This window comes from Schistosoma mansoni (assembly GCF_000237925.1).
Source record: "Schistosoma mansoni, WGS project CABG00000000 data, supercontig 0132, strain Puerto Rico, whole genome shotgun sequence".
Taxonomy (NCBI): domain Eukaryota; kingdom Metazoa; phylum Platyhelminthes; class Trematoda; order Strigeidida; family Schistosomatidae; genus Schistosoma; species Schistosoma mansoni.
In genome coordinates this window covers 651,372-665,798 of record NW_017386037.1, presented here as the reverse complement: position 1 = coordinate 665,798, position 14,427 = coordinate 651,372, and the positions used below count along the sequence as shown (strand labels likewise).

Here is a 14,427-nt window from a genome sequence, read left to right as displayed (position 1 = left end):
AAGTTTCACATCATCAGCAAAAAGCAATAAGTCAGATGAAACTTGTTGAGGAAGATCGTTAATGTAAATCAAGAAGAGAAGAGGTCCTAGTATTGAGCTCTGGAAGACCTCAGTAGGACATTCCATAGCCTGAGAGAGAGTGAAGTTAACCCTGACCTTAAAATGTCGATTTTCTAAATATGAAGTGAGCCAGTCAATCAAAGGGGGTTTGATACCTAATCGCCTAAGCTTCTTGATAAGACATACGTGGTTGACCCTATCAAAAGCCTTTGAGAAATCCAGGTAAATGACGTCAACCTTCCCCTTGCGATCAAGGATGGTTGTCCATCTATCCACCGCAGTCAGCAGGTTGGTCATACAAGAGGGACCTTTTCTGAAACCATGCTGTTGAGGTAGAAAGAACCTTAGGATGATAAGTATTCTTGTAAACCGTCGTATATTAGAGATTCCATAATTTTAGAAGGTATGGAGAGAAGAGCCACCGGTTGGTAGCTTGAGGGTTCACTGCGTCGACCTCCTTTGAAAATTGGTGTGGTATGAGCCAGCTTCCAAATTTCCGGTAGTTTGCCTCGGCTTAGCGAGTGTGTAAACATCACGCTAAGTGGTGTTGCCAGGATTGAAGCAGCTTCCCTCAATATAGCAGAATGAACCATGTCCGGACCGGGAGAAGTGTCTTTTCTTAGGTGCTGCAGTTTACGGAGCACCAGGTCAGTATTCAGGTCCACTTCAACTAAGCGCGCGATATATATATATATATCCCCCTTTAAATTTTTGACTAAACTAGCTAGTTTTTAGCTAGTTTAGTGCATTATAAGGAGACCACCTAGTTTAGGGTAGTCTTCCTAAGTATATTCGGTGGAGATAACATGCTACAATGTCCTCGAAATCTGCCTACAGGTTGCATAGGATTGTCACTATATAGTTAGAATCATTATCCCGAAATTATTATCTCCCATACCAATACAAGTCACCTTGTATTCTGAGGTCAGACAAGGGGAAATGTTTATGCTGACCGCCCGTCTATGGAAAAAGTTAGGAAGACGGGTCGACATCATACATCTCACACGATACATGCACTGGAACATGTTGTCACCCCCCTTTTAAGATAAGAACTAGCTACTTCGACGTAATATCCCAAGTAAGGTCTGTAGTAAATAATAGCAAATATTCACAGTAAACTACTATGGTAACTTATCTCAGTTGCACTAGCGTACAACTTACGCCCAGTTTTCTTGAAAAGAAATTGGTGGCACCTGTAGCAACTTTCTGTTCGGAAAAGAAATTTTTAGAGCCTAGAGGATTAAAGATACCACAGGTATCCAGAGTTAGACAACAACATAACCTGTAACACCTTTATAAACAAAGAATAACAATCCACTCAAACCAGAAGTCGAAAATGAATGGGTTAGAAGACATATTTCGAAGGCTATCGATATTTCGAGGAGCGTTTGTTCGACGTAGTATAGTAGTTGCGAGGAATACGTAACACGGTGTACTCACTCGTGATCTGGTTAGGGTACATGACCGTGGGTCATCAGCTAGGGCACATCCAGTGAGAGGAATTGAGTAAACATCACTGTGGAAGACAAGCCGATCTATGTTTATCAAGCATTTATTTGCCGCTATAGCTCACTGTCCTGCTACTGAGGTATTGGTGGTTTTAAAACCTAATCAGCCAGCAGATTAGAAGTAACGAGCTTACCGTCTGGAAATACTTCTGATAGCTTTGTGGCGGCAAATAAATCCTCAAAATCAATAGTTTTGTAAGTCTTTGACAATGGGTGCTGACTATATTAGATGAAGGCGTTCGGTTATGCATCCGCACCAGATCACGAGTGGGAACGCCATGCTCGACTTCCCCTGCGATCGCTAGCCAGTTTAGATCAGTTAATCGTATGCCATTGGCTGAGGTATGCGATGGTAGTCTAGCTATCTTCTCTGTACCTATTCTTAGTGATACATTTCCATTATAACGTCCTTTGTGTCATATGGTTTTCAAAGCAGCCATATTACTTTGATACATCCGAGGGTTAATGCACGTTAGGTGCTGACCGCGAGGTGTGGCTTCGACGTTATTTGGTTCATTACACCGTTCACAGCTAACTCGAGTAGGCCTCCAGACATTCGAGAGAGATCGTCATCGTTAATGATCTACAGTTTGCTTTGTGCAGGAGCATCTAGCTATCTCTCCCTACTGTAACGAGCCAAGTAGTGCAAAACAAAAATAAAATGCGTACAATGAAAATTTATATTCAGTGAATTATTTCGTATCTTTTTAAGAGAAGAAATATATATGAGTACACCAGGAAAAAACGAATTTGTCCTCGTTTTTTGGCATAACGATACGAGCAAACGAAACAAAACAAATGGCACGCTATAGAAAAGGGACAGTGGTATTATCCCTCGTTGCGATAAATTCACTGTTTCGATCGTAAATTACGCATGGAAACTTCTGTTTCCACTTTAATTGAATACATTTCAGTTAAAGTGATATTGCACTTCTGTGTATTGACTTTGCTTATTCATTGCACCAAAGCATACCTGGTAGACCTTGACTTGTTTGTTCGGCTAAGGTTTGAATATCTTTCACATGTGTTACCACTTTAGTTAATTTTTAGGGTTTTCAGCCCTTCTCATAAATGTGGACAGCCATATTGCTTACTCCCTGTGAAAGAAGGAACGCAATGTGACGATTTGAGGAAGTGATTCCATAAAATGTGCACCAACCTACATTCCGCTGCCTATAAAAGGGGCTCAAATCCTAACTACCATTGGCTTGGTATATTTTGTTGTTCGGGCAAGACATCACTCATCCCAGATACAATTAGATTTCTGGAGTTGTCTAACAGAAAGGTTGATGAGAGCTGTGCTGGTAATATGGGTACTGGTAGCGTAGAATGCGTCACTGTCTTATATGCTATTACGGAATGTTACAGACACCCGATTGTGCAACACACGGTAAGGTTTTCTATCCTAAAACAGTTAATGAGCGATACACCATAAGAGGCTGGTGGCCAAGTTGCTACAAAAGCGACTGATGACCCAGACAAAGCCATTATCATCCTACGTAGTTCTGATGTGGATGCTGCGACTGATGAAAAATGGATGAAGCGAAAACGTAGAAGAGAAGGATGGGCAGCCCGAACTAGCACCCGTTTAGTTGAAAAGTCCCTGGTGGACTCACATTCTGCGTTGCGAATTACTCCTACAAAGTTCCAAAGTAACACAATATTGAATCCTATGGTATGTGTGAAATAGTTGGCCATTTCCTCGACTCCTACAGCTTTGTTACAAGAAAAACTGACGGTAAGCTCTCAGTAGTTAACAGGCAGGATCCGACATCACGATAGAAAGCCGTGAACACGACTGTTAAAGAAGTTAAACCTGTTTCTCTTTCAATTATTTGGAGTGTAGAAGAGTCGAAAGACAATGACTTTGCTAACAGACACACACACGATCTGCAGTTAGTAGAATCTATCGTCATAAATGTACTACCTGAAGAGTTTTCAGGCGTACATATCAAGAAAGTATTAGGACTCGATAAATAGGTTGGAGGTCAGACCTAACAAAGAAGGATCTTGAAGTAAGTGCTCGGTAATTTTGAAGAAAGAGACGTAATATTGAATGACGCACACAAAATTGGTGAGTCAAATATTCGTATTCTACCAGATTGGCCGCTTGAGGATCGGATCAAGCTGAGGAATGCTCATACAGAGTTAAGAGCTCGAAAGCTAAATGGCGAAATGAACCTTACGATTAAGGGTTTTCGGGTAGTCAGGTCCTGGAAAAAAATACTTATGAGACCTGTATGAGTAGAACGCATGATTTTTTTAAAACACCTTAAGTGTGTGCTACACTAATGCCCGTAGTCTTCAAAATGAAATGTCTGAGCCAAGTATGATGATGGATGAATTAAGTTCAGATATAATTGTCACAGAAAATTGGCTCACCGTAGATATAGACTGTTCTCCCATCATTGCAGGCTTAATCTGCATTAGAAGTGATAGTTATAAATCGCAAGGGAGGAGGTTAAGTGTTATATGTTGGGGATAAAGTATGTATATAATCAATCATTTCGGAGACTTTTTGTTAGAGGTACATGTGAGGTAGCATTTCGTACAATTAGATCTAGACACGGGTTAGTGACTATAGGAGGGATATATCGTGGTCAGTGTTGTCTTGCTGACGACTTTATCATAAGACACATCTGTTCTTGAAGTAAGCCAGAATGTTATCTCATCTCTGGTGGCTTCAACGCACCACGTATCAACTGGATAGAGCTCACAGCCTCAGGAGGGGGTTTTGATAGCGACTTTCTATCAACAATTATTCAGTGTGCATTTGTACAAAGTATTGTAGAATCTAACAAATATTAACTTGGAACAAACCCTCATTGCTGGACCTTGTTCTCACACACCACTGCGAAGATGTCGTCGACACTCAGCACCTTCCTCCACTAGTGAATAACGATGACGTTGTACTTCACTTTAATTTTCGGACACATGGCATGCAATATGTATTTGTTCCACCCCGTCCCAATATCTGGAGAGCTAATATTCCAGCAACCAGAGACTGTGCTATCCCGTATGACTGGTCGGTCGATGCTGACGGATCGATCGAGCCCGTAACATCACCCTTTATCCCATGACCAATAGGTAGGCTATCACACCATGGATCAATAAGGAAACCCAAAGGCTGCTGAAGCGTATGAAACACATCTGGGACTTATTCTTGTCAACGGGATAAGAATCATATATGTGTGAAATCAAAAATCCAAAATACATGTAAAAAGACCATAGCTAGATGTCGTACTATTTACAAGAGACTGTTTGGGATATGATAGCCATACTTGTCCGAAACGGTTGTTTTCGTACATTAAATGGAGAACAAAACGTAATTATGGTATTCCCCCGAATATTGTTACACGGAAATTTAGATTTACTAGGTGAATCAGATCTAGCAGACTCTGAGACTTTTTCTGACTATTTTATTGAAGTCTACTCTACGTGTAGTGTGACGACTATTTGTCCTAATCACACGGAGATGCTAATCATAGGACCCGTACATCTGACTGAGGAAACTGTTCCTCCATTGATCACTAACCTAAAACCTTGTAAGATACCGTGCTCTGATCGGTTATATGCACGACTACTGTCATCTTTTGTGAACACTATTTCAAGACCACTCGCGACGCTCTTCAACATGTCCCTTTCACTTACTCAACTTTCTAGAGATATGAATGACTCTATAGTCAGTCGTATATTGAAAGATGACCAGAGACAGATCGTATTTAACTAGCGAACTGTCAGTCTAACCGGCATGGTATTTGGGTTGCTTAAAAAGTTGATTCGGGTTAAGTTACGAAGTCACATAGAATCATACAGTCTATTAACTCCCGAGCAAAACGGGTTTTGAAAAAGGAATTCATGTCTAACGAACGTATGGTAAGAGGGAATTAGACAGCGGTCTAAGATAACGGCCGGTCTGTAAATGTGATATTCACGGACTTTAGCAAAGCGTTTGACAAGGTTTCAGACTTGGATCTTATGCAGAAGTTCTCGAGCTTCGAAGTAACAGGTGCCGTACTATAATGGATGGGAAGCTTCTTATGTGAGCTCAGACAGAGAATGTGGGTTGATGAATCGCTATCCTAACGAAAGGTAGTGAAAAGTGGTGTACTCCAAGGCATAATCTTAGGCCCCCTAATTCTCCTTCTCTACGTCAATGGATTAACGCGATCGCTTAAGTCGTCGACATTTTTGTTTGGGGATGATGTCAAAACCTGGAGAACAATAAGAAGTGAGGCTGATCATTTTGATCTCCAAGCTGAAATAGATAGATTAGTTAGATGGGCTCGAAGTTGGGGATTTGAAGCTAATTCTAAGAAGAGTGTGCTCATGCACCACGGATACGGTAATAGTTGCCAGTATACTACTGATGGTACATCTCTTTCATGTGTTCAGAAACATAAAGACTTGGGAGTCATAAGAAGTCGCGACTTAAGAACAACCGCATTGCAACGCAGTTGCTGTCAAAGGGTTTCTTACGCTCAGGTCACTTACTTGAGCATTCAAATGCTGCGACGATATGTGTCGAATTTTATAAACTACCTATGTAAGACCACACAGAGTACTGTATACAAACATCTGGCCCATGTCTGATTAAGGATGCTTACTCACTTGAGCGTGTTCAGCATGTGGCAACAAAGGTGATGAAGGGTCTTTATAAACTCCCTTATGATGCGCGGCTAAAACGCCTTACCATTTTACCCTCGTCATATTCTAGGACTCGAGTTGACCTGACATTGGCATTTCCTATCTTTAATTACGATTTGGGTGCTAATATGTCCTATCTTTTTGCTCATTCTCCGGGGTCATAGCAAGACGGTTCACAAACCGCTATCTAGAAAACTTAAAGTGCTTTCCCGTTTTTCTTACCGAGTGGTTGATTGCTGGAACGCCTTGCCTTTATAAGTGGTGTTAGCCTCATCAGTGTACATTTTCGAGGAGAAGCTGTACCTTCAATGGAAGGCAAACTGTAAGGATTAAAAGAGGTCCACCAACCTACTATTCTTGTCACCAAAGACTGGGTACGTGAGAGACCTTCTCTAGACTTGATGTTTTGATGCGCAATAAACTGATTATTTATATTCATATTTACAGACTGATGGATTATACAAGTCAGTAGCAAGTATCAAGTTTGGAATAATATAGAGATAAATTCGTATGAAATTGAGTGATTAGGTTTTGAGATCAACTATGCATATGTGCCCAAAATATAGGTGACATTGTTGTGCTATGCTTTCGGCAAAATCACTCACTACAATATGATAAATAGTGAGTTTTGTTAATGTGATTACCGGGGAGAGCATAAGATGTTACCAAGCAGAGTACAACACCCAGCTCATGTTTATGATAATGGTGTAGCGGTAAATAAGTCCATAAAATCAATAGCTCTGTGAGTCTTCGACATCTGACTCTGGCCGCATTAGTTTTACTGGACTCCCTTATCGAAAGTCTCTCGACCATGCGTCCGCACCAGACCACGAATGAGTATACCGTGCTAAAACCCCCTTTCACCTACTAGCCAGTTTAGATCAAAAGTTTCCTCGGTGTACCGACAGCTTTCCAAATATATCTTCAAGCCTCTTCATTCCTGACTTCTGATTTGACTGGGTTTGCGTACTCCAATTATAAAGGTGTTACTGGTTAAGGCGTTGTCAAACTCCGAATACTTGTGGCATATTTAATGACATGAACCTTAGATTGTGTTGGGGTAAACTCGACAGTGATGTTTTCAGTTTGAAAGAGATTTGTTCGACTGCTTATACTGATGATGTACGTGTATGATTGTGTCGCTAAACCTCCAATTAGACCACTAAGGTGTTAGAAGGTTTACTAAATGAGCAAATGATAGAGAAGCATAATTGAAATAATCTATAATAGCTAAAGATAGCCGCGAGAGAACAACACTTATGATAACTTTAAGTCAATTTACCGACATAGTTTGCTAATAGATTCATCAATTTTATTAATCATATTGTATGATTGTTAAGTCATGACAATGCTTTGTGAAAATATCCGGCAACTGTTACGAGTAACTTGTTAGAGTGTTGATTAGGATTAGCCAGTGAAAAATAGGTTGTAGATGGCGTCAAGTCTTGTTTGACTATGATCACCACTACAATGAGATTACGTGCCCAAATACGACTTGGTCCCTTTGATGACTCGCAAACCAGAAGACTGTAACTGGTCCAGATAGAGTATATTTATTGGCAATCTCGTGGTATCGAAAGAATACCGAGACGTGCCAACGAGTGCAGGCAATAAGGGCAGAGCGTAAGAAAGTTCGAACGGACAAGGCGGGCGACCGAACTAAAAGTGATTTTGATACGGTTAAACAACAACGAGTACAGTGAAACAATCACTGGTACAATTGTTTATAATAATTTCTTCCATTAAACGTTCTCGTCGAGAAAAGCAGGTCACTACAAGGTATTGTTGTTTTAGGGATTTTGAAATATCAAAAGTTTGTGGTATAATTGAATCCGAGTTGCTTTATCATATTACAAGTTACGTTCCAGAAATATTTGTTCACTTAGTGGTAATTTTCGTAGTGGGCTCTAGAATGTTTATCTTGAACGCTTGAATGACTAACAACCACTTGATAGTTTAATTATTATAGTAGTACACAGCGTTACTTTAATAAGGTAGCTTTATTATCTCAACTGTTAAACGTCTTTTAGACCTAATAACGTATAGCAATAACAACTGTGATGAGTTTGGTAGAAAATGTTGAAAGTTATTCAAATAGTTGCTAAATTCCGATGGCATAGAGGTGACACAATGCAGTGTAAGTTATGTAGACGTGTAAGTTGATGTCGATTGTAGAAAATTGAGATGCCTAGCAAAAGAATTTAAAATTTTAGACATAAATTATGTCAATACGGTTAGAAAAATGATGCAGATAATACAGACTTTTCATAAGAATTTACCGTAGTTAAATTAGTGATATTGATGAATACTTAGCAATGGTACTTAGAACTAAGAAGTGTCAGATTAATTTTGAACCTAATATGCTCCGCCTGAAAACAACACTTTTTTTCATAGTAGTATGTTGCCGTATAAAGCTATTAAATATATGTGTAAAAATGGTTTTTGGAAGTGGCTTATATAACTGTAGGGATGGCTCGTTGGTAAACTCTAGGAAGCCTCAAGAAGCCCAGAAAGAGCCGAAGACATTCCATCCAATCACTGCTGGGAGAATATTCTAGAATGTCGACATGTAGCTTCCCCATTGGATGGATAAGAATGACCCCCTATGTGCCTATTGATTGTCCGAAATGATGATTTACTCTCAGTCAAAAAACTATAAATACATGAGATTTCTGTACTATATTTTGAAACTGTTTTGGCGAATAAAATTCCTACTTACTAGTCTTCTGTCTTCTCTCTTGTGACGTTGCGGGTTCGATCGTTCAAGTAGTCTAGTAGTACGCGGCATAGTTAGAATCAAAGCTCTAGATATAACAATAACATATATATGGATAGTCTGAGAGAGAAAATATATACATGTTAAGAAGTATCGTAAGCATAATAAATCACTCAATAAATAATAGAACTCTCTTGAATTATTTCCGTGATTGAGATTATCCAATAGATTAGGCACATAGAAAGTCAATTGTGGCATAGTATAGACCAAAAGGGAACCAAACTAAATATGCAGAGTAGTGCAGGGTGCTTGATGTTGTTGACTTTTTGTCATTCGGTCGATTCAGTACAATTCAAGAGTCCAGATAAATATGTGGTTGTCACTGTATGAACCATCGTAAGTTTTCGGAACATTGTCCTCGTTTTTTCGCAATGGAACTCGAAAATTAGAAACTAGGCAGGTAGTGGTCGGAAGAAAACATATTAAGAGATAATCCATGGTTTAAAATAGCGTAGAATGTCAAGTGGAGAATCTGATCCAAATAACTATACAGACCTCGCTTATATTAATTGCTAACCTATGTGTATTTACATTGATTAATGCCATATTTGTTAGTGCTTGATGTATTAGCAAGTTTATTTCACTGAAGCATGTAAATGTACCATCATAGCTACACATAAATATATATAGTCAGTTATTGGTATCGAACGATCAAGTAAGCTGAGTACTAACCAATATCAAAATATGACAATATAAGTGAGCATTAGTCAACAGACTAATAGAAAAATGGGCTGACGTAAGTAGGAATCAGTCTGTAAAGCTAAAATGAATATGAGAATCGATAATAGGCAGGTTTTCTTCAGTCTGTCTCACCAATGTCGAATCTCAGTCTTAGTTCTGTACTAGTGCAAATATAATGATAGACCTAATCCCAATATTGTAAATTTGTAATGATGTGACTACCTAGTCTATGAGATCCTACGTGGAAATCACGTTATTATTTACACTGACTCGTCCTATCGTGAAAATCAGCAGTACGATTTTTGGTACTTCTGAAGAACACATTTGGGATCGGGATAGAACAATATATATTTGATTTGTAAAGGTATGAATTGCACAAGAATGACCACTCCTGTAAGGCTGAACCATGCCATACCAATCATTAGTTATCACCTTTACCATTGGTGACCTTCCCGTGTCAAGTGATGGTTTTCGAGAAACCACTTGTATATTTTGAGGTAGCTGTCAGGTAGTGAATATGCTGCAATCGGTAGTGGTTTTCTTGTTAAGTCTTCGATAATCACCAGTTGGACACCAATCAATACTATCTTTTCTAGAGGCCATATACGAAGGAGATCCCCACAGGCTGTTCGATGGCCGAATAATTCCCAAGTCTATCATGTGTTCGAAATCGTCTTTGGCCAACCTTGGCTTTTCGGGATCTGATTGACGCGCTTTTGATAATACAGGTGGTCCTTTAGTCGTGATATGATGTTTAAAGTTGATGGTTACACACGGTAGTTTCGGTCATGTTTTTTACGATTCAAGATACTTGTCAAGTGTCTGTTTGAAAGACGGATAGATCATTTGTTCAATTGTGACCAGGGATAAGCTACAACCAGAAAAAAAAATTGCACAAACATATGATTTAGTATCAGTGTCCAGTAACTTCTGTTTGTTTGTGTTTACGAGTAAGTCATGGTATTGTAGCAGTTCTATACCAACGATTGGCGTGGAAACATCTGCAACAACGGAAATCCAGTTAATGGGTTTGTTTAAACCTATGTTAAGATACATATATTGCTTACCATATGTAGCCCTCTGTTTCCTATTTGCCGCCTATAATTTGAAAACTACCTCGTGTAGTTGGTAGTTAGTAGAAAAGAATAATAAAAGTATTTTCCGCAATTTTAAACATATCCTACTGATATTACTTATTTATTACTTATTCAAAGATTAGAATTAAAAATAAACAAATCAATCTTTAGGGGTTTTGTGGAGATTTCAGTATTTACATCCCGCCCCATGAGATTCGAACCAAAAACCTACCAGTCTCGCGCCAGAGCACTTAACCGATAGATCAGTAAGTCGGCATCTCGCCAGGTGGGATCGTGGATGCGCACTGCTAAGGAGTCCCACAATAGGACGAAACGACCATCCAGTGCTTCCAGGTTTTCCATGGTAGTCTAGCTTCAATTGACTCATGATTTCAACTATAAAAATCAATTCTTAATGAGTAATAAATTTGATCTGAAAACAACACTTACTGATTGATCCATTAGAAATGTCATCATAATAACTATGTGTGTGTGTGTGTGTGTTTAACACCAAACCTGTGAGTATACTTAAGGTCACTAAACTGAGATCATTTCAAGGACACTCTATCCTTAAAAAGTCTATATAGATCTATCTATGAGTATATTAAGGCATATAAAGTTCAAAATTGTACCATAAACCATCTTAGAATGCTTGATGAATTAGTCAAAGATCATCTTAGTCGGATACAAATAGTTATGATATATTACTTACTCAATAACTCATTTTCATTGATACCTCTATAGGAATTAGATAAATATCGAAAATATCCTTTACAAATGGATGATAATAAATTGGAAATGCATATAGAATTAAATAATGCAAGATATCGTCAAGCATATGAAAATATTAAAGTAAGAATTTTATAAAAAAAGATATGAAACTTATATTCATTTAGTATTGCACAAGCAAGTGGCTATCAGGACTCAGTGACCGAGTGAATAACGCGATGGCGTTTGAAGCGAAAGGTACTACTGGGTTGGAGTCTCAGAGTGAACATCAACTCTGAGATGTAGGTACATCCAGCTGACGAGTGCGAAATAGGACGAAACGTGCGTCAAACTGGATTCCACTGTTAGCCACTATCTATCTTTGCTTACTATGAAATTTATAATTTGTTTTTCATCATTTGGTTTGTAAGTGTTCGATATTGGATGTTGATCACATTAGTTTTAATGAACTCATCTAGCTGAAGGGCGCTAGGTCATGCATCCACACCAGATCATGATTTGGAACGGCATGCTCAATGCCTTCTGCGATTAATAGGCAGTTTAGATCAGTCGCCTCTCGATATATTGATAATCTATCAAATATATCTCTGAAGCTCCTCATTTCTGACTTTTGATTTTATTGGGTGAGCGCGATTCAATTTTAGAAGGTGTTACTGATAAAGTGTTGTCAAACTACAATACCTGTGGTATCTTCAGTTTCATCACTAACTAATGAACAGCTATTTCATTTTGGCTTGAGATTTTTCATTAGTACATATTCTCTAGTGCTAATCTCGTTCTGTTGATTAAGTTCTAATGTTGATCACCAGTGTAAATGAATTACTGTCATGTCCATCATGTGTTGACGTAGTTAGAGATTGAAAACAAAATCCTAAAAACAATGAATACCATTTTTATAGATAGTTTGTAACTGCTGTCGAGTCGCAATTGATTATAATCACCACTACAGGAAGATTACGTACAATGTATCGATTTGGACCCCTCGGTAGGCCAAATATCAGAAGGCTGTTGACGTTTGAAATAAGATATATTTGTTGGCGATCTCGTGGTATCAAAAGAATACCGAGACGTGCCAAAGTTTACAAGCGGAACTGCCGAGCGTAAGCGAGTTCGTGCGAGGTCACAGGCAACAGAAGGAAAAGTGTCTTTGATACAGTTAAACAAACAAGTACAGTAAAACAATCACTGGTACAATTGGTTATATTAATAATTGTTTCCATTATACCAAAGTAGGTCATTACAAGTTTTTGCCACGAACTGACATCATTTGAATACCGTTGAAAATTAAACAGCATTGGACATTTATTTCGTCGTTGTATGGAATTTTACAAGAGTATGACATAAAGAACAATTATACAAGTTCGTAAAGAGATAACAGTTCGGAAAATTAAAACATAAAGATGGTAATATAAATCATTAGTAATGGTTTTCAATATTCAAAGCTGTTGTAGAACATCAACGTTGATGGTCTATGTCGAATGATTGGGGGCCTACTCGAGTAAGACGGGAACGGTGTAACGAACAATCTAACTTCGAAGTTACACCTCGCAACCAGCACCTTACGTGGATTGCCTCATCGACACATCAAGGGATCATGGATGCTCTGAAGACTGTTCAACACAAAGGACGTTATTGCAAGAATATATTAGTTAAAGTAGATACAAGCGAAAGTGGAACCACTGCCGCATGGGCCAGTCCATGGCGTATGATTAACTGATGCGCGTTGATTGTCCTTGACCTTGACGGGGATCGATGATCTGTTCGATATTTAGTGACCCAGCTGCCGGATGATTTGGCTAAGGGTTCAGTGACATTTCACTGGCCCTACACTGTGATTTATCATTCATTTTTGGAATATAGTATCCTGAAATAATGTCTCAACAATGCCTTTTAATTAGAAACTAATCTGTAATTTCATACCCGCTGATCAAGTTATTGGTAATTTGGACTTGGTACTTTGGTGAATAATGAGTTAGCATTTAAACTGACAGGTACAAGATTTGATTCTTTGTGTGAAACTCAAAACTGAGATTCAACCACATCTAGGTGACTAATCCTCAATACAGAGTAAAGGGACTCCTGAAGTCCACTGCAAACTATAAAACAAGCAAACTAAAGACTGGAAGTTGAGATCAATGTATATGTATATATAGGATAGCTAGTCATATATGTAGTTAAGATAAAGTCATAACTAATGATAAAAGTAATTGATGTTTCGATTGAACTACCCAGTTGTAAAACGTATCCCAGTGAGTGAAAGTTAGTAGATTAGTAAAAAAAGGGATTATATAATTTGTTAAATTGTTTCTGGACTACTACTGTTGCTACAGTAAACAGTTGTTAACCATACTTTCCTTCTGTAAACGGAGGTCACATCGGAAATACTTGATAGTGATAGCTTCTCCATAGTAACTGTAATTTGGGATTTGAGCGACCCACTTGTTGTGCATTATCTACCAACTGTTTATCTGTCTTGTTAGTGAAAATCTTCTTTTACATGAAGAAATTCAACCTAACTATAGTAATTGTTGACAATTTATCACTTCTATTAATAAGAAAGAGACAAGTTGTGCAATTAACATATGTAAAATAATATTCACTTAGTATTGCTTGTTTAAATCTTACCATTGATGTTTAGGACTGCAATTGATCAGTCTCTAATTGGCATATGTGCATGCTGTGCGCATTGACTCGATATAGCCTTAATTCACAAGCATGGTAAACAATGATGGATAGTGGCTAGCAGTGGAATCCAGTTTGACGCGCGTTTCGTTTCAATTGGGACTCGTCAGCTAGATGTACCTGCATCTGAGTTGATTTTCACTCTGAGACTCGAACCCAGTACCTTTCGCCTCAAACGCCATCACGTTATCCACTTGGTTTCTGAGTCCTGATAGCCGCTTACTTGTGCAATGAGGTGAAGTTTAAATTCACTTAGTATTGTTTATTT

General features: G+C 38.5%; 1 protein-coding gene across 1 annotated transcript in view; it reads left to right on the top strand.

Annotated features, from left to right (window-relative positions):
• Positions 1 to 8,345: 8,345 nt before the first annotated feature.
• The window catches only part of Smp_171310 (hypothetical protein), a gene marked incomplete at both ends in the record, with an annotated part of 36,386 nt that continues 30,304 nt past the window's right edge, over positions 8,346 to 14,427 (top strand). Inside the window, 2 exons of the mRNA XM_018789909.1 lie at positions 8,346 to 8,369; positions 11,493 to 11,600. Coding sequence (XP_018646425.1) covers positions 8,346 to 8,369; positions 11,493 to 11,600 — 132 coding nt within the window. The remainder of the gene's footprint in view (positions 8,370 to 11,492; positions 11,601 to 14,427) is intronic.